This window comes from Felis catus, chromosome A3 (genome assembly GCF_018350175.1).
Source record: "Felis catus isolate Fca126 chromosome A3, F.catus_Fca126_mat1.0, whole genome shotgun sequence".
NCBI classification, from domain to species: Eukaryota; Metazoa; Chordata; class Mammalia; order Carnivora; family Felidae; genus Felis; species Felis catus.
Genome location: NC_058370.1, coordinates 114,295,613 through 114,319,146, shown reverse-complemented (window position 1 = coordinate 114,319,146; position 23,534 = coordinate 114,295,613). Strand labels below are relative to the sequence as shown.

General features: G+C 36.8%; 1 protein-coding gene across 4 annotated transcripts in view; it reads left to right on the top strand.

Moving 5' to 3' along the window:
• The window catches only part of SPAST (spastin), a 51,761-nt gene that overhangs the window by 16,864 nt on the left and 11,363 nt on the right, over positions 1 to 23,534 (top strand). For 2 of the 4 annotated variants that reach the window (XM_011281135.4, XM_011281134.4), the window contains exons 3-11: positions 1,689 to 1,772; positions 8,114 to 8,209; positions 13,772 to 13,959; positions 14,538 to 14,671; positions 15,151 to 15,244; positions 20,002 to 20,076; positions 21,625 to 21,696; positions 23,034 to 23,109; positions 23,350 to 23,441. In XM_011281135.4, coding sequence (XP_011279437.1) covers positions 1,689 to 1,772; positions 8,114 to 8,209; positions 13,772 to 13,959; positions 14,538 to 14,671; positions 15,151 to 15,244; positions 20,002 to 20,076; positions 21,625 to 21,696; positions 23,034 to 23,109; positions 23,350 to 23,441 — 911 coding nt within the window. The remainder of the gene's footprint in view (positions 1 to 1,688; positions 1,773 to 8,113; positions 8,210 to 13,771; positions 13,960 to 14,537; positions 14,672 to 15,150; positions 15,245 to 20,001; positions 20,077 to 21,624; positions 21,697 to 23,033; positions 23,110 to 23,349; positions 23,442 to 23,534) is intronic. The other 2 variants (XM_045054713.1, XM_019827706.3) reach the window with 1 other exon arrangement.

Genomic DNA, 23,534 nt, shown 5'->3' with positions numbered 1-23,534 from the left:
CATTTATTTTACACTGTGCTGTGTGCCCAAGCATCAGTGTGTGTGCTTCATGTGTGTTACCTCTTAATTTTCACCACAACCCCACACTCTGAGGCTGCTGCTATTATCCTTACTTTTTACATAAATAACCTTAAGTACCAAGAAGTTTAGTAACTTGCCTAAGGTCTCATAGCTAGCAAGTGGTAGGTAGAGTCAATATTTGAACCCAGGCAATCTGACTTCAGAGCCTGAATTCTAAAATACTATGCTGTGACTATTGTGCAGTATGTGGGCATCACTATTAAATAAGTAAAATATTTTAGTTATCATAGATAAAATAAATTCAGAAGGAAAAATTATATAGGATGAGAATCTTAGCCTTATGGATCAGTCCACCCAGGGATATTTGTTATCTGGTTGGCTGATATCTACTACTTACATCATCTCATCCCCAGTAATTGCAACATGGCTAATGTCTGCCAGGTTTTTTTTCTTTGCCCTTTTTGACTACCTCTCTAGCTACTGGTGTCCTATAGAAAAGAGAGCAGAATAGAACAAGTATATATGGGAGGTTAGGCCTTTGAGACTTTTCATGAGTTTATGAGCATGACTTTATGAATTATGTACAGAATGTATTTGCTCTTCCTTGTCAATTGTGTAGAAGAAGAGCTAGAAGAAAATAAATTATAAGAAAAATGGTACTTCACTGAATCGAAAATGCCTTTGATTATACCACTAAGAGAAAAAACAGTGTCAGCTAAAATATGACACATTCTCTTCTTATCATCACTTTGAATTTGACTTTTACCTTATTGAATGTACTGACTTCATCCTATTTAGACAAAGCTATAACAGCAACATTAACATCAATGACCAAATTTGTTCACGCACAGGCAATGACAAACTGTGGTATGACTGCAGCCTGGCTGATAGCTTTAGTAAGTTGGTACTGGTTGTAAAACCCATCTCAGTTTGAAAGATTTTTAAATGTAGGGGAAAAGATATGCTTCAAAATCCATGAAATAACACATGAAATCCATGAAATACAACAGTAGATCTGAAGCCATCAAAAGGAATTTAACTAATTTTTTAAAGATACTCTTTTCATTATAAAGACTATGACTCCCCATGAGATTAGTTGGGATAATATGTTATCTTCTTTTTTTTTTTTTCAAGTTTATTTACATATTTTGAGAGAGAGAGAGAGAGAGTGAGCAAGAGCAGGGGAGAGGCAGAGAGAGAGAGAGAGAGTGAGAATGAGAGTGTGAGAGAGTCCCAAGCAGGCTCCGTGGTGTGGAGCCCGATGTGGGGCTCGAACCCGTGAACTGTGAGATCATGATCTGAGCTGAAACCAAAAGTCAGACACTAGGGGCGCCTGGGTGGTGCAGTCGGTTAAGCGTCCGACTTCAGCCAGGTCACGATCTCGCGGTCCGTGAGTTCGAGCCCCGCGTCAGGCTCTGGGCTGATGGCTCGGAGCCTGGAGCCTGTTTCCGATTCTGTGTCTCCCTCTCTCTCTGCCCCTCCCCCGTTCATGCTCTGTCTCTCTCTGTCCCCAAAATAAATAAAAACAAAACAAAACAAAAAAAACGTTGAAGAGTCAGACACTTAACCGACTGAGCCACTCAGGTGCCCCGATAATATTTTATCTTGAAGTAATATTAGTAGGGAAATGTAGATGTTTTCACTTTTTTTCCTCTTTGTTCTTTCAGGTGAACAGTGTGAAAGAGCTAGACGCCTTCAAGCTAAAATGATGACTAATTTGGTTATGGCCAAGGACCGTTTACAACTTCTAGGTATCACTTAATGAATTGTATAACTGGAATGAGATGTATTTGAAATGTGTGTTCAGTGAAACTTTAAAATTAGATGGAAATAGATCAATCTTAAAAATGTGTTCTAGGCTTTTTTTATAACTTACAGAAAATTTCTAACATACACAAAATAGAAGAGTATAATGAATTAATTATCCATCATTCAGCTCTAATAGTTATCAACTCCTAGTCAGTCTTGATGTATCTATATTCAAGGGCTGGCAAATTACAGCCCATGGGCTAAACCCAGTTCACTACCTATTTTTATAAGATGGCACACAGCTACTCATTCCTGTAGATACTGTCTGGATGCTTTTATGCTACAGTGACAGTGGAGTAGTTGATACAGAGATCGTAAAGCTCTCAAAGCCTTTTGATATATAGCTTTTTAAAATATTTTAATATTTACTATCTGGCTTCTTACAGAAAAAGTTTGCCAACTCCAGTGTGTGTGAATGTGTATATATACATATACATGTGTGTGTGTGTGTGTGTGTGTGTGTGTATATATATATATATATATATATGTACAGAATTTGTTTCAACATAATATGAAGGGGGGAAGTGGGTAGCATATATACCCACTTTCCCCCCTTCATATTATGTTGAAACAAATTCTTGTCATTTTTTTAATTCATTTATAAATATTTCCTATTGTATTTCTAAAAATGCCTTAAAAATAAAATTATCAAATGCCGTTATCACATCTAAAAAAATAACCAATATTTCTTTTAATATTAACAAAAAAATCATAGCCAAATAAATGATTAGTGTCCAAATAGAATTTATATATAATATATAATATAATGTAATATAATGCATAATATAATGTTTAGTTAGTATCTCATAATTGAATAACTTAGTATTTTTCTGGTAATTTTTTGAATCAGGATCTCCAGAAGATTCATACGATATGCCTCTTTTAATATCCAAGTTCATCTGATAGGTGGTTTGTCAGTACTTCTGGCATTGTGTGATAGTAGTAGCAATTGATGACTGATGCTTAGTGATACAATTCTGTCATTCTTTCTGCATTTATCAGTTTGAATAGGTCTATAAAGAGAAACTTTTCATCTTCTCTTTGAAGGTATAGATTTTAAACTTATTTTTTTAAGGCAAATCTACCCCTAAAACAAAGTGGAACTAAAATCCATCCTTCTTGGGTGATTCTGTACCATAACTTGTTTTGATAGAAGTATATATTTGGTAAACAGATAGACCTTATATATTTATTACTCTGTGATTTATGGTAAGTTATTTAGCATGTTTGAGCCTTTTTCATCTCATTTATAATATGCTAATAGATAATACTTATCTCACTATATTTGTGACAGTCACAGAGACCATAGTAAGTACTCAAAAATGCTGGTTTTTATTCACCTCCTTATCTATCTGTAATCACCACCTTGCTTTTGTGGAAAAATGTATTTACACATGCATATGTAAATATTTCATTCATTCATTCATTCTTATATGACCCATTGTGTTGGTAAATTTTTTGCCCCACAGTGATGAAAAAGAAGCCTTTAATGTTTTCAGGTAATTAACAAGGCAATGTTCGCCTAGTGTCTATGGCTGACAGAGTTTGTCTTCTTACTTCCTATGTGAAGATCACTAGTGTATCAAGTAAAATTAAATACAATATCAAAGGTTATTGTAGTAAAATAATTAATTGTTCTAGTTGGTATTTTCTATGTTTTAGCTATAATGCCTTTCACTATATGTACAAATTATCATATCTATAATGCAGATTAAGTTTAATTATGGCACATTTAGTAGCATGTTTCTAATTGAGTAATTAGGAGTTGGTTGATTTATCTTTTGAAGATGTGATATGATGAATTATTGGAAGCATCTCATCTATTATAGACTTGTCTTTTAATATGGCTTTGTAATTTCTTATTTGTGCTAGGATGAAAAGAGAATCTATAACAAGTAGGCATTAAAAGAATTAATGTTTTGGATGTCATTGTCTGTTGTCATCCTCAAAAGTGCTCTTTGCCCGTTCATGCAAGAGGTTCCTTTAAAAAAGAAGAGGTGGGATAGAGGCCTCAACATATTCCTGTCTTCTGAGATCTCAAAGTCTAGGACTGTATCTACCAAAGACAGTAAAAAAGAGTTGTGCACACGTGCATAGTAGAGCATATTTATATACTACGTATTGATTGAGAAATGGAACTTTTCAGAGGTGGAATGCCCAGTAGTTACCTAGTTAGGATGGAGAATCATACTAAGAGTTCTGCCTACAGATTGGTTAGAGAGGATGCAGACTCTCTGATAAAATGGGAAGAGTTCATATATATTAGATTCAAGTTAGTAAGCCTTCGAGCAAAGCTTAACCATAAATAAATAATTTTGGCATACCTGGAGGTTACCTTTTTGTAAAAAAATAAATAGCTTCATTCAACATCCACTTATTAAATCTTTACTCTGTACCAGGTACAGTGCCAATGATATTAACTGAATTTATTTAGTAATTCAGCAAAATTTTTTTAATGTTTATTTTTGTGAGAGAGAGAGAGAGAGAGAGACAGACAGACTGTGAGCAGGGGAGGGGCAGAGAGAGAGGGAGACATAGAATCCAAACTAGGCTCCAGGCTCTGAGCTGTCAGCACAGAGCCCAATGTGGGGCTTAAACTCACGAGTCATGAGATCATGACCTGAGCCAAAGTCGGACACTTAACCAACTGACCAACCCAGGTACCCCTCGAATGTTTGTTTTTTTTAAGTTTATTTATTTTGAGGGAGAGAGTGCACAAGCGGGGGAGGACAGAGAGAGAGAGAATCCCAAGCAGGCTCTGCAGTGTCAGCGTGGAGCCACACATGGGGCTCGATTCACAAATCCCGAGATCATGACCTGAGCTGAACTCAGACGCTTAACCAACTGAGCCACCTAGGTGCCCCTAGGTTTTGGGTGATTACCATGTTCTACATATAAATGTTAGGGTATAGACAAGGATCCATCCTTCATAGAGTTTTTATTCCAGCAGGGGGAAGACTGACAGTAGGGAATAAACATAAAAAAGAATTAAGTTATACAGTATGTTGGAAGATGATAAATATATGGAAAAAAAAAATAAAACATAGTAATGGGGATTAGGAGTGGATGGGAGGTGGTTTGAGCTTTTAGTTTTAAATAGGATGGTTAGATACACCTCTTTGAAAAGATGACAAGAGTTAGCCATGCAGGTCTCTGGGAGAAGAATGGTCCAGAGAGAAGAGCTGATGTAAAACCTTAAGAAAACATACCTGGTGTGTCTGATAAGAAGCAAAGAGGCCAGTGTGCCCCAGCCAGGAGAGTATGGTAGAGAGGAGGTAAGAGAACTGATGGGGCAGGGAGGTTCATCCTAACAAGCAGGGCCTTATAGGCCACCATAAAGATTTGAACTTTTGCCATCTCTGAAAAAAGGAGAAGTTACAGGATTTTTAGGAAAGGAATGACATAATCTGACTTATATTTTTTTAAATGTTTATTTTTGAGAGAGAAAGAGAGAGTGTGAGCAGGGGAGGGGCAGAGAGAGAGGGAGACCCAGAATCTAAGCAGGCTCCAGGCCCTGAGCTTTCAGCACAGAGCCCAGTACAGGGCTTGAACCCACAAACCATGAGATCATGACCTGAGCTGAAGTCAGATGCTTAACTGACTGAGCCACCCAGTCACCTCTCTGACTTAAATTTTGAAAAGATCACCTTGCTAATAGGCTCCAAGGGTAGAGCCAGGGAGAACAAGTTGGATCACTATTGAATTGTAATAAGCTAGGAGAAAAATGATGGAGGCTTGGACCAGCATAATATGAGGAGAAATTGTAACAAGTGGTAGGATTATAATTATATATGAAGGTTGACCAGATAGATATACTGACATATTGGATATAATGTTCCTCTCCCTAAGGCTTTCATGATATGTTGGCTGAGGCAGATACATAAATAGATGAATCGTCATTACTGCTGGACAAGGTGTACAAATATTTTATAGGGGTGGAAAAATAGGTGTCTGAGAAATATTCCTGGAAGAAGTGAAACCTAAAGGGGAGATTAAAAAAGATAAAGCTTTCTTTTTTAAATTACTTTTATTTCTTTTTTAAGTTTATTTATTTTGAGAGAAAGAGTACGAGCAGGGGAGAGGGAGACGGAGGGAGAGAGAGAGAGGGAGAGGGAGGGAGAGAGAATCCCAAGCAGGTTCTGCACTGTCAGCACAGAGCCTGAGAGCCTGATGCGGGGCTCAAACTCACGAACTGTGAGATCATGACCTGAGCCAAAACCAAGAGTCAGACACTTAACTAACTGGGCCACCTAAAGCCCCCAAAAAGACAAAGCTGTAAAGAATGTTTGGAAGAAAAGACATTTCAGGAAGAAGTAACAGTATGAACAGAGGTTCTCGGTAAGAAATAGCATGGCAAGTAGGGAAGGGTGCTGGAGAAGAAGTGAACATAGGATTACTCCAGTATGAGAGATGCAGGCAGATCATGGAGGGCCTTACTGTTATATAGCAAGAGGTTTGAGCTCTGGTCTGTGGGCAGTGGGAAGCTGCTGAAGGGCTTTAAACAGAAAAGTTACGTGGTAATATTTTCCTTTTAATAAAGTAGATGACTCGGATGGTTGTGTGGGAGCCAAGAAGCAAGGTGATGGTTTTATTTTAAATCATTAATGAATCTATACAACCTTAGTGATTCTAAACAGAAACATTAAACTAAGTTTACTTTCTTTAACAAAAATGAATTGGAGCAAGCTCATATTAGCAGTATAGTAGTATTGTGTATATGTGTGTTTCCACACCTATAAATCTAAACCCTACACACCAAAACAACTTCTCTGGCTTTTTATTCCTAGTTATTAGTTATCAAAACCAAGGAGTTAGTTACTTTATGTTTAGTATGTAATGAATGTATACGTGATCTTCTTGTTACATTTCAGTGAAGGGAGTGTTAATTGATAAAGAAGACATTTACAGGTTTTTTTTCTAAGTTATGTCTATTACCAACATAAATGGTTTCTTTCTCAGTGATTTGAAAAGTATTATCATTGAGAAAAATCAGATGACCTATCTGTTAGCTAACAACAACAACAAAAAGCTCCAAGGTATATTGTATCAGCCAGTTCTAGGATACAAAAACAGTTCAGTACTTTGTGCTTTGTGCAGAAAGGGTAGCTGCTATTTAACCTGTCCCAAAGGCATGTGTGGTTGTACCATAAACCAAGCATGGCGCCTGCTTGTCTGACCTTAGAAATGAAAGTTTAGGAGAGTTAGTATATATGTGCTACATTTTTTCGTATATTCATTGAGCTCCTAGTACAGAAGAAAAGAATCAGTATGACAGTTGGGAGTACTGCAACAAAATAATTATGGTAAGAATTGGGCCCCTGTGATGAATAGGGGCACACAGCAGGTTCTTCCTGTGTATTATTTTGTTTAATCTTTGAGACCCTCAGAAAACTGAGGCTAAAGCAAGTTCATGCTGGTAAGTGGTGAAGCAGGGTAAACAGGGTCAACTAGTAGTATGGATGACTTGAATGGGGAAATGGTAGTGCATCAGTGATAGGGGCAAGATAGCACAAAATGGTACCCTCCTGGGCTTGAGGTGCTAGACATAGCGACCTGGGTCTTGAGAGGATTTGTCGTTACTTGAAATTGAGGGTAGGGTTGAAACAATCTTTTTTTTTTCTTTTTAAAAATGTATTTATTTTTGAGAGAGAGCGAGAGAGAGAGAGAGAGAGAGAGAGAGCGCGCGCGCGCAAGCGAGAAGGGGAGAGACAGAGAGAGAGGAAGAGAGAGGATCCCAAGCTTGAACCCATGAACCATGAGATCATGACCTGAGCTGAAATCAAGAGTTGTATGCTTAATCGGCTGAGCCACCCCAGGTGCTCCTATACAATCTTTTTTTTTTTTTTTTTTTAATATATTTGTGTTGTAAAAAAAAATAAAAAATTGTGTTGTAAGTTGCCAGCCATGTTAAAGAAGTATCTGGATGATAAAAACAATATTCATTTTTTTGTCTCCAGGCTATTCCCCTACATAATGATGCAGGTATATTAGATACTCAGAAAATATTTGCTGGTGATAGTGGTAATATGAAACCTGCTTCAGGTTACAACACCTATATAAAGCATATTTTGAAAATAACCAGTTGTGAACTTCTGTTGCTATTTTAATGTCTGAGTTTTTACTAATTATATTTTTAAGATAATTTTATATAAATGCCAAAATCCTTCATCTTCTAACACCTTGAATTACTTTTTATTTTCACATGTACATCTTATTTTTTCATTATGTGTTTTTGCTTTTTATTTATTTTGTTCTTTTTTTTTTACCTGCCTCTGTTGCATAGAGAAGCTGCAACCAGTTTTGCAATTTTCCAAGTCCCAAACGGATGTCTATAATGACAGTACTAACTTGACATGCCGCAATGGACATCTCCAGTCAGGTGGGTTTAGGTTAACTAACATGGAAGATAATAAAGCTTGCATGCAGAGTAGAGTCCTATATAACCTGATAATGTTGATTTGATTTTATAATGGTTTATTTCGTTGGCTTTTGTTTTCACAGGGCTGTGTTGAAAATACAGTATCCCTGTCATTCATGGTATATAAATATGTAGCAAATAGGATATAACCATTCTCAACATGCTTTATTTGCTTATTTTGCAACCACCCATTTTTTTGAGATTATAAAATACGAAGGTTCATTTTCCTAAGCTATTAAAATATTCTTTTGTTGCTGTTGCATTTTCAGCATTTGTGGTTTTTTTCATGCATACCTGTACCAAGTTTTCATGAAGTGGTGTTTTTTAAGTCAGAAATTTTAATTTCTTTGTTAAATATCAATATTAATTGCACATATTTAATTACAATTTTAATTACTATGCATGAACGTTTTAACATAGTACCTTAGGAAAAATTTGAAGCTGAGTTCACATAGTAAGGGGAAACATTAGAATACTATTATTAACTATGGGTTAAATTTGTTTTCCACGAACTTTGGGGTATCAACTCCTACAGAAGCTTACAGCAGATCTTCATTCCTAAGTTCTCTGACATCTTGGCTAGTTTTATTGGTGACTTTTTCAGCATTAGTTTCATGTACAGGGCTTAAATTTTATGAAAGTAAACATTGCTTTGTTCAATTTGTAGCAGAAAAACCTTAGTTTAGACTATAAGACAACTGTCTTCTTTATTCATACATAATACAAACCTTCAAGACTTGAATTAAGAAGAATTAAGGTAAGTGGACTGGAGACAATAGGTCATCAAATCTTTCCCTTCTGGCTTTACTTCTCTCTTATGGAGTTCTCATTTTGGTTTGGTCTTCTAGTACAGAGCCCCTTGTGACTGGCTGTATTCCTTATCCTCCCTGTACATGATTTAAAAAAATAATATTTAAGGTTTATTTATTTTTGAGAGAGAGAGGCATAGTGCAAGCAGGGGAGGGGCAGAGAGAGAGGGAGACACAGAAGCTGAAGCAGGCTCCAGGCTCCGAGCTGTCAGCACGGAGCCCAATGCAGGGCTTAAACTCACGAACCGCAAGATCATGACCGAGCCGAAGTCAGACTCTTAATCAACTGAGCCACCCAGGTGCCCCCTTCCTGTACATGATTTAAAACACCATTTCTAGGGGCGCCTGGGTGGCTCAGTTGGTTAAGCATCCGACTTCGGCTCAGGTCATGATCTCGCGGTCCGTGAGTTCGAGCCCCTCGTCGGGCTCTGTGCTGACAGCTCAGAGCCTGGAGCCTGTTTCAGATTCTGTGTCTCCCTCTCTCTGACCCTCCCCTGTTCATGCTCTGTCTCTCTCTGTCTCAAAAATAAATAAACGTTAAAAAAAATTTTTTTTAATAAATAAATAAAACACACCATTTCTAATATAGAAATAAATATTTTGCCCGTTTCTCTCCGCCCAGCTATGAAGAGCTGACGTTTTCATAAGGAACTTTTTTAAAAACCAAGAAATGTAAGAATTTACCACATATAAATAATTAAGTTTCTAAGATATAAATTTGAGATCCTAATAATCCTCCAATGTAAACAGCAAGATTTTCTAGCCCTGAAGAGCTGGTATGCCTTTCCCTTGTTTTCTTGCTTCTCTTCTACTTGATTTCACATGTGAGATCCCATTGTATTTTTCTGCCATGCAAGAAACCCAAAACAAAACAAAAAAGCAACTTTCTCTTCCTGATACCTATGTTAAAAAATCAAACCATCTTATTTCAAATCCCTAGTGATCAGTTTTTATATTTATTTATTTATGTATTTATTTTTATTTTTTAAGATTTACACCCAAATTCGTTAGCATATAGTGCAACAATGATTTCAGCAGTAGATTCCTTAGTGCCCCTTACCCATTTAGTCCATCCCCCCTCCCATAGTGATCTGTTTTATCCTGTTTTCTTGATGGAGGTATTTACCAAGTGCACAGCTAATTAATGCAGCACTGGTATTTGATACCCATTGAGTCCTAGTCAATGAACTTGCTTACTCAGGCCTATTTTACGAGTGTCACACACTCCTGGAATATTCTGTGATGTTTCACATGGATGAGTTATTTCATCTCTCTTAGGAAATAGTTATGCCAAAGTCTACGTATTACTTCAGTGTGTTATCTATAGTGTCCAGTTTTCAACTTAGAATTTCCAGACATGCAAAGAAATAAGAAAGTGTGACCGTTACTTAAGAAAAGAATCAGGGGCGCCTGGGTGCCTCAGTCAGTTGAGCAGCTGACTTCGGCTCAGGTCATGATCTCGCGGTTCTTGAGTTTGAGCCCCACGTCAGGCTGCGCTGTTCTGACAGCGCAGAGCCTGGAGCCTGCTTTGGATTCTGTGTCTCCCTCTCTCTCTGACCCTCCCCTGCTTGTGCTCTGTCTCTCCCTCAAAATAAACAAACATTAAAAAATTAAAAAAAAAAAAAAAAAAAAAAAAGAATCAGTCACGGGTGCCTCAGTCGGTTAAGTGTCCAGCTTCAACTCAGGTCATGATCTCACAGTTTGTGAGTTTGAGCCCCACGTTGGGCTCTGTGCTGACAGCTCAGAGCCTGGAGCCTGCTTCAGATTCTGGGCCTCCCTCTCTCTGCCTCTCCCCTGCTCACACTTTCTCTCTCTCCAAAATAAATAAACATTAAAAAAATTTTTTTGTAAGAAAAGAATCAGTCAATAGAAATTGACTCTTGAATGGGCCCAGTTGTTGATGTAGCAAAGACTTACCAGCAGCTATTATTAAATGTGTTCAAAGAGTTAAAATACGGCATCAGGGGGTACCTGGGTGGCTCAGTTGGCTAAGTGTCCGACTTCAGCTCAGGTCACGATCTCGCAGTTTGTGGGTTCGAGCCCCACATCGGGCTCTGTGCTGACAGCTCAGAGCCTGGAGCCTGTTTCCGATTCTGTGTCTCCCTCTCTCTCTGACCCTCCCCCATTCATGCTCTCTCTCTCTGTCTCAAAAATAAATAAACGTTAAAAAAAAATTTTTTTTAATAAAAAAAAATACGGCATCAGTTAGCAAACCTGTGATCTTAGCACATAACATACTATACAATAAAGATAATGGAAATTCTAAAGTTGAAAAGTATACTCGCTAAAATAAAAAAAAAAATTACTAGATAACCTCAACAGCATATTGGAGATGTCATATGAGAGATTCAATGATCTTGATCCTAGATCAATAGAAACTACTAAATCAGGTGACCCCCAACATTGTCAGAAAGCATATGAGTGTTTGTGTAGGGCCAGGGGCAATAAGGGATGCAGTGTAAATGAGTACAAAGAAACTTTTGGGTAGGATGGAAACATTTTGTATCTTGATTTTAGTGGCTATTTCATCTTTTTTTTTTTTTTTTTAACATTTATTTTGAGAGGGAAAGTGTGAGAGGGGGAAGAGCAGAGATAAAGGTAGAGAGAGAATCCCAAACAGCCTCCACAGCCAGCACAGAGCCTGAGGCAGGGGTTAGTCCCACCACCCATGAGCTCATGACCTGAGCAAAAATCAAGAGTTGGATGCTTAACCTACTGAGCCACCCAGGCATCCTGTCATCTTTATATCTTTATAAACTCAATCAAATTCTACATTTTAAATGGATGCAATTTATGACTCATAGATTATACCTCAAAAGGTTGATTAGAAAAGAAATACTGAAAGGCTTGTAAAGAAAGATAGTAATCCTGGGATGCCTGGGTGGCTCAGTTGGTTAAGTGTCTGACTTCGGCTCAGGTCATGATCTCACCGCTAGTGAGTTTGACCCCTGCATTGGGGTCTGGGTGACAGCTCAGAGTCTGGAGCCTGCTTTGGATTCTGTGTCTCCCTCTTTCTCTGCTCCTCCCCTGCTCGTACTGTCTCTCTCTCTCTCTCTCTCAAAAATAAACTTAAAAAAAATTTTTTTTAAATGATAATAGGTTAACACTTTTTTCTTGCTACCGTGTTTTGAACCTACCTATTCTGTTGCCTACTAAACTTTTGCTATTTTTTATGAAAAGTCTGCTGTCTGTTCTCTTAGTTCCTTGTGGAAATTTCTATTCACTTACAATCTTAGGACTGTATGTTTACTGTCTGAAGAAATTCTTCTCCACTCTTTTTTTTTTTTAATGTGTATTTATTTTGAGAGAGAGAGAAAGAACTTGAGTAGGGGAGGGGCAGAGAGACACGGAGAGAGAGAATGTCAAGCAGGCTCTGCATTTTTAGCGCAGAGCCTGACACAAGGCTCAAACTCACAAACTGAGAGATCATGACCTGAGCCAAAATCAAGAGTCAGACGCTTAACTGAATGAGCCACTCAGGCACCCCTCCCTCTCCTTTTTTCCCTCTGAAATGAATTTTTATCTTATCTCACATGCTTTTTTATTTTGGGGTGGGGGACAGATACTCATTTCCTAAGTTCTGGGACATCTTGGCTAGTTTTATTGGTGACTTTTTCAGTATTAGTTTCATGTCCAGGACTTAAATTTTATGAAAGTAAACATTGCTTTGTTCAGTTTGTGACAATAAGAGCAGATTTTGCTCTTTTTTCACACCTTTGCTTTCCTTATTATTTTCCCCCTTTCTAGATTGCTTTCCTGCTTTGTCCTTTAGGGTCACTATCCACTAGTTCTTTGAACATATGGTTCAGAACTTTACATTTATTTACTGGAAGAACCTCTTGATCACCTTTCTCTACTCTAACATTCTCTTCCTTTGAGTTTCCTTAAAACACTTAGAGGGATTTGATGAAAAACACAAAAATAAGGTTTTTGTCTTTTCTTTAGGCTGTTCTAATTTGCTCACTGATTTAACATTTGTCTTTACTGTAAACATTGTTACTAATAAACTGATGTTTGTTAGGGAGTATATAAAAATATTAGAAGTAGTAAGATTTGAACATTTGAAAGCCTGTAATGTATGTAGAAGTGAAATATAGGTAGGTCAGGTAACCTTTTAAGCTTAATTGAAAATGTTTTATGTGTGTTTATTTACATATATACAGCACATAGAATACTCAGCATATAAAACCACATCTTTGTACCCTTTAAATTAAAAATTGATTGATATTAAATTAATTGATTATTTCCTTTGGTGGGCACAGACTGTGGACTTTCATACTATTTTATAGTCTTGAAAGTTTGGAACAAGGTAATGCAGTGTTCCCCCCCCCCCCCCCCCCCACTTCTTCTACAACATAACTTTAATGCCTTTATTGCATTTTGTTTTTTAAATATTCAGCAATTTTGGGTAATCTTCTTATGTCCTCCTCCTGTCCCCACAAATAAATGTGGTTCTTCTTATTACAAATAAATATTCCTTATAAGACTATTATACATCAGGAAAAGGAAAAACCTAAATACCCATAATCTTGTCCACCAAGTGATAACCCCATGACCACCCTAGTAGATAGTCTAATTGAAATCTTATTTTGAAATATTGCTAATGTAAAAAAAAATAGTATTTAGCTTAGTTTTGCAAATTTGTACCCATCTTTATTTTATAATGTTTAGCCGCAGTTTTCTATCCATGATGATTGTACTTTTTCTTTGATAGAAAGTGGAGCTGTTCCGAAAAGAAAAGATCCCTTGACACACACTAGTAATTCACTGCCTCGTTCAAAAACAGTTATGAAAACTGGATCCACAGGTCTTTCAGGCCACCACAGAGCACCTAGTTGTAGTGGTTTATCCATGGTTTCTGGAGTGAGACAGGGACCTGGTCCTGCAGCTGGAACTCATAAGGTATTTGGAGATGGTAACTTTAATTGCTTGCTTAAGATAATAACAAATACTTTATAATATCTTAAAGCATTGATAAGTTTATACAAAGTGGAATGTAATTTTTTTTTTTAATCTACAAGAAAAAAATCTGTAAGGACAACTTGCTATTAAAAAGTAAATCTTACTTTAACTCCCTTTGGACCTAATTCGGTATTGTTTTGTAAACTGCTTATCCAGTCTGTTTTATATAATGCTATGGAGTTCGTTTTAAATTTGTTACTCAGTTGTTTAAATATATGTACATGTTTTATAACATTAACCACAGAGTTTTGTTAGAATTCTAACAATAATCAAAATTATCATAGGGTCTTTTTATTTTATGGTATCTAAATCTTTCTGGATTAAATCCTCTCGTAAGCCCACTTCATGCCAAATGTAGTTCTGTAGTTAATACCATTTTGCCTTGGAGTAAATACACAGTTTTGGGTTTTTTATATCCTTTTTCCTATTGTTAAGCTTTTAATTCTGTGAACTTTGAGGTTAATTTACTTGTGAAACTGTTGTTTGTATTTTTACATTATAATTTTGTGTCCTTTAAGAGTACACCAAAAACAAACAGAACAAATAAACCTTCTACCCCTACAACTGCTGTTCGCAAAAAGAAAGACTTGAAGAATTTTAGGAATGTGGACAGCAACCTTGCTAACCTTATAATGAACGAAATTGTGGACAAGTAAGTTTTGCCATCTAAAGTGTTTCATTTAATGGTTTTAGTTTTGAATTTATTTATTTAATATAAGTAAAATAGATAACAAATATCTTGTCTAGGAGCACCTGGAAGCCTTGGTCTGTTAAGCGACTGACTCTTGATTTCATCCCGGGTTATGATCTCACAGTTTGTGAGTTCAGGCCCCACATTGGGCTCCATGCTGACAGCACGGAGTCTGCTTGGGATTCTCTCTCTCCATGTGTGTGTGTGTGTGTGTCTGTCTGTCTCTCAAATAAACTTAAAAAAATAAAGTATCTTGTCTAATATACTTATTTAATTTTTATGTTTTCAGTTACAGTAAATGCAGAAAACCATTGTTTTACTGATTTAATTATAATTTCACAGTTAACATAAAAATAACTATTTCAAAAAATAACTTTATTTCATATGGTAGTAACTGAAGCATATTTTGTTGTGGAGCTAACTGTAATTCTCTTTCTTAGTGGAACAGCTGTTAAATTTGATGATATAGCTGGACAAGAGTTGGCAAAACAAGCCTTGCAAGAAATTGTTATTCTTCCTTCTCTAAGGCCTGAGGTAAGCACTTTATATTATCATTTTCCTGTAGCATCATTCATTACTGAATCCATACTAGCAGTAAAGAAATGTGTGAGCTATGCTAGACTGATAAATTCATATAATTCATATAATTTATTTGATGTTTTTAAAAAGAAAAAAACAGGGGCGCCTGGGTGGCTCAGTCGGTTAAGCGGCCGACTTCGGCTGAGGTCATGATCTCGCAGTCCGTGAGTTCGAGCCCCGCGTCGGGGCTCTGTGCTGACAGCTCAGAGCCTGGAGCCTGTTTCAGATTCTGTGTCTCTCTCTCTCTGACCCTCCCCCGTTGATGCTCTGTCTCTCTGTCTCAAAAATAAACGTTAAAAAAAAAAAAATTAAAAAAAAAAAAAAACATTAGCAATTGATGTTGACTGGTTATTAGAGGAGAATGACTATAATGGTTCCTAATAACCAATCTATTTTTAACATTCAGAGGGAAAAGTAGGTAACAAAATAATTTTTATATCGAGGGAAGAGGAATTTAAAATTAGACAAATCATACTGCAGACAAGGGAAGTTAAGATAAAATTATGAAGTTTGAAGAACTATTTTCTGTCAAAGTAGAGTTGAGATACCATGTTATTTCAGTTTCAGGTGTACAACATTGACAACTCTGTACATTAAGTCGTGCTCACTATGATAAATATGGTTATCATCTGTCACCATACGATGTTACTACAGTAGAACTTTCTAAAGTCCCCATGCTGTGTTTTCATCCCTGTGACTTATTTTAAAACTGGAAGCTTGTACCTCTTAATTCCCTTCACCAGTTTTGCTCACCCCTCAACTCCTTCCCCTCTGGCAACCACCTGTTTGTTCTCTGTATTTATGATTATGTATCTGTTTGTTGGTTCTCATTGTAACAACAACAAAAAAATGATAATTGTGTGAAGTGAAGGATGTGTTAACTAACCTTATTTTGGTAAATATTGTTCAATATATGTATGTATCAAATCATACCGTACACGTTTAACTTAGCGTTATGTCTGTTATATCAAAGTAAAACCAGAAAATGTTAAAAACAAAAAAAAAAATGCCACAGTAATCAAGATAGTGTGTCTTTGGCAAAAGAATAGACAAATAGATCAGTAGAACAGACTAGAGAGCCCAGAAACACAAGAGACACAAATATCATCAGTTGGCAAAGGCACAAAAGCAATTTGATGGAGAAACTATGGTGTTTTCCACAAATGGTGCTGGAACAAATAGGCATCCATGTGAAAAATAATTCTAGAACTGTACTTTCCCACCTTTCATAAAAATTAATTCAAATTGGTTACAGACCTAAATGTGAAAGGCAAACCTAACTGTAAAACTCCTAGAAGATAATATAGGAAAAAAATCTAGGTGATCTTTTGGTTTGAGGATAGCATATTAGATATAACACCAAAAGCACGATCCTTAAAAGAAAAATTGGTAAGTTGAACTTAATTAAAATTAAAAACTTTTCTGTGAAAGATGTTAAGAGAATGAGAAGACAAGCCACAGACCAGGAGAAGATCTTTGCAAAATATATTACATGATAAAGGACTGGTATCCAAATATATACAAAGAACTTTTAAAACTGCACAGTAAGAAAATAAATGACCCAGTTAAAATGTGGGCATAACTGTAAAATACCTAGGAATAAATATAACCAAAGAGGTGAAAAACCTATACACTGAAAACATTAGAAAGCTAATGAAAGAAATTGAAGAAGACAAAAAAAAATGGAAAAATATTCCATGCTCCTGGATAAGAAGAACAAATATTGTTAAAATGTCAGTACTCCCCAAAGCAATCTACATATTCAATGCAATACCTATCAAAATAACACCAACATTCTTCACAGAGCTAGAACAAACAATCCTAAAATTTGTATGGAACCAGAAAAGACCCAAATAGCCAAAGCAATCTTGAAAAAGAAAACTAAAGCTGGAGGCATCACAATCCTGGACATCAAGTAGAATTACAAAGCTGTAATCATCGGGGCGCCTGGGTAGCTCAGTCGGTTGAGCATCCGACTTCCGCTCAGGTCATGATCTCACGATTTGTGAGTTTTGGCACCGCGTCGGGCTCTCTGCTGACAGCTCACAGCCTGCAGTCTGCTTCGAATTCTGTGTCTCCCTCTCTCTCTGCCCCTCCCCTGCTCATACTCTGTCTCTCTCTGTCTCTCAAAATTAAATAAATGTTAAAAAGAAAATTAAAGGAAAAAAGCTGTAATCATCAAGACAGTATGGTATTGACATGAAAACAGACACTCAGATCAGTGGAACAGAATAGAAAACCCAGAAATGGACTCACAGACATATGGCCAACTAACCTTTGACAAAGCAGGAAAGAATATCCAATGGAATCAAGACAGTCTCTTCAGCAAATGGTGTTGGGAAAACTGGACAGCGACATGCAGAAAAATGAACCTGGATCACTTTCTTACACCATACACAAAAATAAACTCAAAATAGATGAAAGACCTAAATGGAAGACAGGAAGCCATCAATATCCTTGAGGAGAAAGCAGGCAAAACCTCTTAGATCTTAGCTGCAGCAACTTCTTACTAAACACGTTTCCTGAGGCAAGGGAAACAAAGCAAAAATGAACTATTGGGACCTCATCAAAATAAAGAGCTTCTGCACAGTGAAGGAAACAATCAGCAAAACTAAAAGGCAACCGACAGAATGGGAGAAGATATTTGCAAATTACATATCAGATAAAGGGTTAGTATCCAAAATCTATAAAGAGCTTCTTAAACTCAACACCCAAAAACCAATCCAGTGAAGAAATGGGCAAAAGATGTGAATAGACACTTCTCCAAAGAAGCCATCCAGATGGCCAACCAACACATGAAAAAATGCTTAACATCACTTGTCATCAGGGAAATACAAATCGACACCACAATGAGATACCACCTCAAACCTGTCAGAATGGTTAACATTGACAACTGAGGCAACAACAGATGTTGGCAAGGATGCGGAGAAAGAGGATCTCTTTTGCACTGCTGGTGGGAATGCAAACTGGTGTAGCCGCTCTGGAAAACAGTATGGAGGTTCCTCAAAAAATTAAAAATAGAACTACCTTGCGACCCAGCAGTTGCACGACTAGGTATTTATCCAGGGGATACAGGTGTGCTGTTTCGAAGAGGCACATGCACCCCCATGTTTATAGCAGCACTATCAACAATAACCAAAATATGGAAAGAACCCAAATGTCCATTGATGGATAAAGATGTGGTGTGTGGGTGTGTGGGTGTGTGGGTGTGTGTGTGTGTGTGTGTGTGTGTGTGTGTGTGTGTGTGTATACATACAATGGAGTATTCCTCGGCAATCAAAAAGAATGAAATCTTGCCATTTGCAACTACATGGATTATAGTATTGTAGTATTGTAATCATTTTTTTTTAATACTTATTTTTGAGAGAGACAGAGCATGAGCAGGGGAGGGGCAGAGAGAGAGGGAGACACAGAATCTGAAGCAGGCTCCAGGCTCTGAGCTGTCAGCACAGAATCCGAAGTGGGGCTCAAACTCATGAACCACAAGATCATGAACCGAACCGAAGTCAGACGCTCAACCGACTGAGCCACCCAGGTGCCCCCAAAATAAATACTTTTTTGAAAGTTGAATATCTGCCAGATCCTTTGTCCCCTTCTCTCTCTGCCCCTCCATGACTCGTGCTCTCTCTCTCTCTCTCTCTCTCAAAAATATATAAACAATAAAAAAAAAATTTTGTTAAGTATTAGCCATTTCATACAGTTCAACTTAAAAATACATACTCTTTCACTATTAAGCAAAGTGATATCAGTCTCGTGCTTCACACTTGACTCTTTGCCATGCCTGATGTCTTTGAGTCTGGAGACTCAGGTTTAATATCTCTAAAGAACAAAATTTTTGCCTCCTTTGTTTGTGAAAGAGGAGTACTTGGATCTTGGTGATCTTGGTGGGGGGGGGTGGGCACCTCAGTTTAGTTGTTCCTCATACAAACTTTCAAGCAGTTCCTCTGTGGCTGTCCACCTTCCTCCTGCTTTCTCTGATACATCATACTTCCACGTCCTGACGTTTTCCAGGGTTTTTGTTCACTTCCACTCACTGCTGGTATCTAGGTATCCCTTTACAATCAGGCACTTAGGTTTTAGCTCCATCACCTCTGCAAAATAATTTACCACACTTTGTCCGTTCTCTCTCTACAAAAATTTTTGTATCTTCTGTTTTTTCCTTTCGTGTTCTCTTTATTTTGAAGATTTATATCTTCTTTTTTCATCTGTTATTTTGGTGAGATTTCCAAAGGAAGTAGAGAAGCGTATGTGTTCATTATGTCTTGTTTAACCAATTTGCTTTAATTTTCAACGAGATTCTTAAAAATTTTGTTTTCTTCTGTTTTTAATAATTACACCAATTTATTGATTATATGTGTTCTCTTTAGAGCTCTGAGGAGTTCTGTTTAGGAGGATGCTACGGAAAAATGCTTTTTTTTTTATTTTTAACAATTATTTTTGAGAGAGAGAGACAGAGTGCAAGTGGGGGAGGGGCAGAGAGAGAGAAAGACAAAGAATCTGAAGCAGGCTCCAGGCTCTGAGCTGTTCACATATCCCTATGCAGGGCTCGAACCCACGAACCATGCGATCATGACTTGAGCCGAAGTCAGATGCTGAACCAACTGCACCCCCAAACGTCCCCAAAATGATGCTTTTCAGATGACAGACTTAAAATGTTTGGGAAAAAAAGTGTCTCCAGAATCATAGTTGTCAACTAAAGTATATGATTTTAGTTGTTCACAGGGCTTAGAGCTCCTGCCAGAGGATTGTTACTCTTTGGTCCACCTGGAAATGGAAAAACAATGCTGGTAAGAATTCTTTTAGAATTTGAATGTTCTGTTTAGATAATTAGAGATAATGTTATGAAAAAAAGTTTATATTGCCTCTGAGTTATTTTTTAGTATGTGTGCTGCCGAAGCGTGCACAACCTCTGAGTTATTTTTATGATTTGCTTTTTGTTATAATATACTTCTCCTAAGTTTTTTTTTTTTTTAAGTTCTTTTTTTTTAACGTTTATTTATTTTTGAGACAGAGACAGAGCGTGAACGGGGGAGGTTAGAGAGAGAGGGAGACACAGAATCGGAAACAGGCTCCAGGCTCTTAGCGGTCAGCACAGAGCCTGACGCGGGGCTCGAACTCACGGACTGTGAGATCATGACCTGAGCCGAAGTCGGACGCTTAACCAACTGAGCCACCCAGGCGCCCCTTCTCCTAAGTTTTTAAACATGTTTTCAATGAAGAAGTAGATGGAAAAACACATTATGTTCTCTTCAGTAGTATGTTTTGGAGTGGTTAAATTTAAGTGTAGTTTTCATTATTTTCCCAAGTTAAATAATAACACTTTTACCTCAGAAAAGCTTACCTTACTATATTCTGTATCTTCCTAGCCCTTGATTTTTTTTTTTTCTTCCTATTTTAACGGCTTTATTTAAATATTCAGCAGAGTGGGTGCCCAGGTGGCTCAGTCTGTTAAGCGTCGGCTCAGTCTGTTAAGCGTCTGACTGTTGATTTTGGCTCAGGTCGTGGTCTCAACGGTTTGTGAGTTTGAGCCCCATGTCAGGCTCCCAGCTGGCTGTGTGGAGTCTGCTTGGGATTCCCCCTCTCTCCTCTCTCTCTCTGCCCCTACCCCCCCCTCTCTCTCTCAAAATAAATAAAAACTTTCAAAATAAATAAATAATCAGGATAACACACTTTCTTTTTTTATTGAAGTATAATTTACATACAACATTTTTTTTTTCCAGTATCCTTTTGCCCAAGGTTTTACTGGGATCTGGATACCTCTTTCTCCTGTATAGCTCTTTTAGAGGGGAAAAGTAAAGAGGAAAAGAGTTTAGCTGTTTCTCTTTCCCCAACCAGTTATCTTTCTATAACTAAGAAGGGAATTAACACCCTTTTTTTTAACCACTCCTTATCCATCTCCCTTAGAAAAAATAGGGAGAATGGAAAGAAGCATAGCTCTTCCTAGACTTTTTCTTCATTGCTGAGAAGAAACACACTGATTGCCACATATCAGGAATCATGTAATATTTTATATTTTTGGAAAGTCTTTTTTAGTGTTTAAGTTGATCAAATGTTCTTTTATTTAAAAAAATTTTTTTAATGTTCATTTGAGAGAGAGACAGACAGACAACACGAGTCGGGGAGGGGCAGAGAGAGACAGAGAGATAGAATCCAAAGAGGCTCCAAGCTGTCAGCGTAGAGTCTGACGTGGGGCTCAAACCCACAAGCCATGAGATCATGACCTGAGCTGAAGTTGGATGCTTAACTAACTGAGCCACCCAGGCGCCCCTCAAATGTGGTTCTTTGTTAAGGAAGATATTGAACTAATATAATGTTTTGCCCTTGTGATTTTTAAGGCTAAAGCAGTAGCTGCAGAATCCAATGCAACCTTCTTCAATATAAGTGCTGCAAGTTTAACTTCAAAATATGTGAGTGTTCTTTTTCCAGTATTGTCATATTTTATGTTGCTGTCTAGATGTTACTAAGTATAAACGGTAATAACATTACACAAAAAATACTTTTGAGTTTTATATCTATTATTTAGCTCTGATGGACATTAATCACTCTTCAAAAGACAAAGTTAGGCTCTTTTGAAGTTAGGATTGTGCTCTCAAATACTGTTTTAATTTGCTGGGGCTGTGTAACAAAGTACCATAAACACAACAGAAATTTATTGTCCTATAGTTTTGAAGACTAGAAATCCAAGATCAGGTATTGGCTGAGTTCTCATTTTTATAAAATAATTAAAAGTAACTGTAAAATGATATCTCTTTTCTTAGTTATATTTTACTTTCTATGTGAAATTTTATAAGTGAAATTGTTATTAAAGTAGATGTACCCAACATGATACACATAGTATAATGGAAAACACTGTCTTGGAAGTTAGGAGATAGGGATTCCAACTTAACTGTTGGGTACTGAGCTGGTGTTAAGAAAAGAAAACTTTTAGGCCTCATTTATAAAGTGTTGATGTTGTCAGCAGGTGATCTCTCATGGGGGTCCTTCAGAATATTTGCTTTGTGATTCTAAATCTGAGGCCATTCTTTTTTTTAATGAAATTTTCAATTAAAAAAATAGATGCCACCTAGAGGACAGAAGAGTTTTTACAGTGGATTACCCCAAACCTCATGACCCTTTCATGAGTTGATTTTAATGTATAGAATTGTTTTATTATAGCATTTCATCCCCTGGAATGTCGCAAGGGGTGTTCATAGACCTCCTTGGCTATCTAGAAATACTTTTATACTTATTGACAGTGATATTGTGAGAGTTAATTTAAGTAAGTTTAGTTTAGTAGAGCACTTTGCAACTTACCTGGTTGTATGAATATACCCTACAACCAAGGGCTTAAGAAATATGTACAGTGTCTGTTTCTCTCTCCTAATATTCCATCTTCTCACTAGTTATACCCCTAATAGCTATTCCATTCTCAAGTCTTAAGAATGTAGGGTCAAGCAAAGCAGAGATGTATTTCATTTTTTAAAGTACTTACCAGACCAGTCTAGGGTTCAGCACCAAAAAAACCCAAAAAAAACCCAAAAAACTTATCAGACTGTATTAAATAATAGTCTTTTTTTTTTTTTTTTTTTTTTTTTTTTTTTTTAATAAGTGATGGTTACTACCTTCCTCCCACGATTCCTTAAACCAAATCTTTGGTTGCAAAGAAAGGAAATTCTTAGATGTAAGACTTTTAATCATGAAATTTAAACAGCTGGAATAATGTTGCATTTTATGTGTATTACAGTGTATAATGCCTTGTTTTTAGGTGGGAGAAGGAGAGAAATTGGTGAGAGCTCTTTTTGCTGTGGCTCGAGAACTTCAGCCTTCTATAATTTTTATAGGTAAGAAAATGTTTTCTAACTAAGTTAGTTGAATATTTATGAAATTCCCTTCTCCAAGTTTGAGAGGTATAATGAAAGAGAGTATTCAGAAGGAACACATTTTAAAGAAGTGCAAAGTTAAAGACTAATGAATTGTGCAGGACCTACAATATGAATAACTTAAGTAGTAAACTAGATTAATCTCAGATGACTGGTGTTGTGTGGCTTTAAGTTAAAGTCTTATCCTTTTGTTTCCTTTAGATGAAGTTGATAGCCTTTTGTGTGAAAGAAGAGAAGGAGAACATGATGCTAGTAGACGTCTAAAAACTGAATTTCTAATAGAATTTGATGGTGTAAGTATTGATTATGGTATTTTTAAGGTGGTAGCATCTTAGTGTAGATATTTTCAAATTAAATGACTCAAATTAGAAATACAGATTTTATCG